This window comes from Apaloderma vittatum, unplaced genomic scaffold (assembly GCF_000703405.1).
Source record: "Apaloderma vittatum isolate BGI_N311 unplaced genomic scaffold, ASM70340v1 scaffold12812, whole genome shotgun sequence".
NCBI classification, from domain to species: Eukaryota; Metazoa; Chordata; class Aves; order Trogoniformes; family Trogonidae; genus Apaloderma; species Apaloderma vittatum.
The window spans coordinates 1,925-3,559 of record NW_009704240.1 but is presented as its reverse complement, the minus strand read 5'-3'; the positions used below and the strand labels follow the sequence as shown (position 1 = coordinate 3,559).

The following is a 1,635-nucleotide window of genomic DNA, read 5'->3' as shown; positions in this document are numbered from 1 at the left end:
ACCCCCGACCCGCCGCTCCCTCGTGTTACAGATCCCACGGAGGCTGGAGGGCCGCGTCTCCTGCAGAAAGTCCTTGATGTTGTACGTTCCCGGGCCCAGCCTGTCCTGCTGTGGGAGGAGAGCAAAGCAGGTAAGGATGGGACTGGGCAGCGCTGCCTGCACTGCTCGTCCACAGCAGATGGGCACAGAGAGGGGATGAAACCCAGCTCCTACCTGGCGTTTCCTCCTCTTCATTGTCTCCTTGAACTGGAAATGGAGCAGCTGACTAAGCTGTGGTTCCTTCTCTGCTCTGGTCCATCCAGAGGCTGATGCTTTCCTCTGCAACACAGAGCCAGAGCGCTGCTGGCAGTGTCACCAGGGCTGGAGCTCAGCCAGCCACAGCTCCGCAGCTGGATGAGGAGGGGAGATGGACACAGGGATCTGCTGCTCCACATCCCACTCCTCTGTGCTCTGTTTGCTAAGCACCAGGAAGGTGCCAGGCAAGCTCCTGCATGAGCAGCCCACGTCCCACATTTCCACCCTGAGGTGCTTCCCACCCAAGCTGGGTGTCCCAGACAGTTGTACACAAAAGCCACTTCACAACAGGCACAGACAATCCAGGAGGTGAGGAGAGCTACACCGGTAAGTCCAGCTCTCCCCACACATCCAGGCAAGCCCACAGCCTCACCTGGCTGCCCATGTCCCTGGAAAGCTCCTGCAGCCCCATCATGGCAGCTCTGGTCCCGGAGGGCTGCTGGAGTGGTGGCAGCCCTCACCATGGCAGCCGTCACCATGGCACCCAGCACCCCATTCCCCAGGGAATGTCCCCTCCCAGAGGCAGACAGGGCCAGCAGACAGTGGGGTTCAGCATTGTTTGTGCCTCTGTATTTGATGCATCTGTGAGCACTGATGGGTCTGGGCAAGGCGATCCTCACCCATGATCTTCACAGAGGACACTCAGCTCTCTCCCCTTAATGCCCATGGGGCTTTGAAGAAGAGCGAGCCAGGCCTGGGGAAGGCAGTTCCCTGGTGCCGGACTGCTGTTTGGTGCCGAAAGCAAAGGTTTGCTGCCCAGCTGGGGTTTGCTGCCCAGCTGTGCCACCTGCTCCCATCACAGGCTGGGTGGGCTCCTGCTGAGTCAGGGCAGTGAGGAACAGAAGAGGCTGCCTACCTTCAACAGGGCCCAGGCACTGCTCCATGTCATCAAGGCCTCCGATACTCACTATGGAGGTAGGAGAAATGAATTGTTTCAGCAGAAGAGGGATCTCCAACCCATTTGTGTAAAACCCACCTCTGGTCTCTACACAAATGTAAATCACAGTGTACTGCATCCAGCATGGTGGGTGCTGTATGTACCTACATCCAAGGTAGCCCTAACCTCAGATGATGATATGCATTCTTCTAATTGATTTAATTACTATAATTTTATCAGTGTTGCTTATTTTCAAAAGTGTTGTCTGCTCAGGAGGAGCTGCTTGAAAGCTCTGGAACACCTGCGCCTTGGGTAGCTGCCAGGGTGCAGGGGATGTGTGGTAATTTTATATCCCCCATTAACTTCCCCGGGAATGAGTGACCCCGGGAATGTAGGTGATCCTGCTCTGGCAGGGGGCCTGGACTAGATGACCTTTTGAGGTCCCTTCCAACCCTGAACATTCT

The 1,635-nt window shown here is 56.4% G+C and overlaps 1 protein-coding gene across 1 annotated transcript in view; it reads right to left on the bottom strand.

The window, feature by feature from the left end:
* LOC104270578 (chromosome unknown open reading frame, human C1orf177) overlaps positions 1-706 on the bottom strand; it is a 5,619-nt gene extending 4,913 nt beyond the window's left edge. The window contains exons 1-3 of the mRNA XM_009864984.1: positions 668-706; positions 214-318; positions 10-108 (exon numbers count right to left, since the gene is read on the bottom strand). Coding sequence (XP_009863286.1) covers positions 10-108; positions 214-318; positions 668-706 — 243 coding nt within the window. The remainder of the gene's footprint in view (positions 1-9; positions 109-213; positions 319-667) is intronic.
* Positions 707-1,635: the final 929 nt, after the last annotated feature.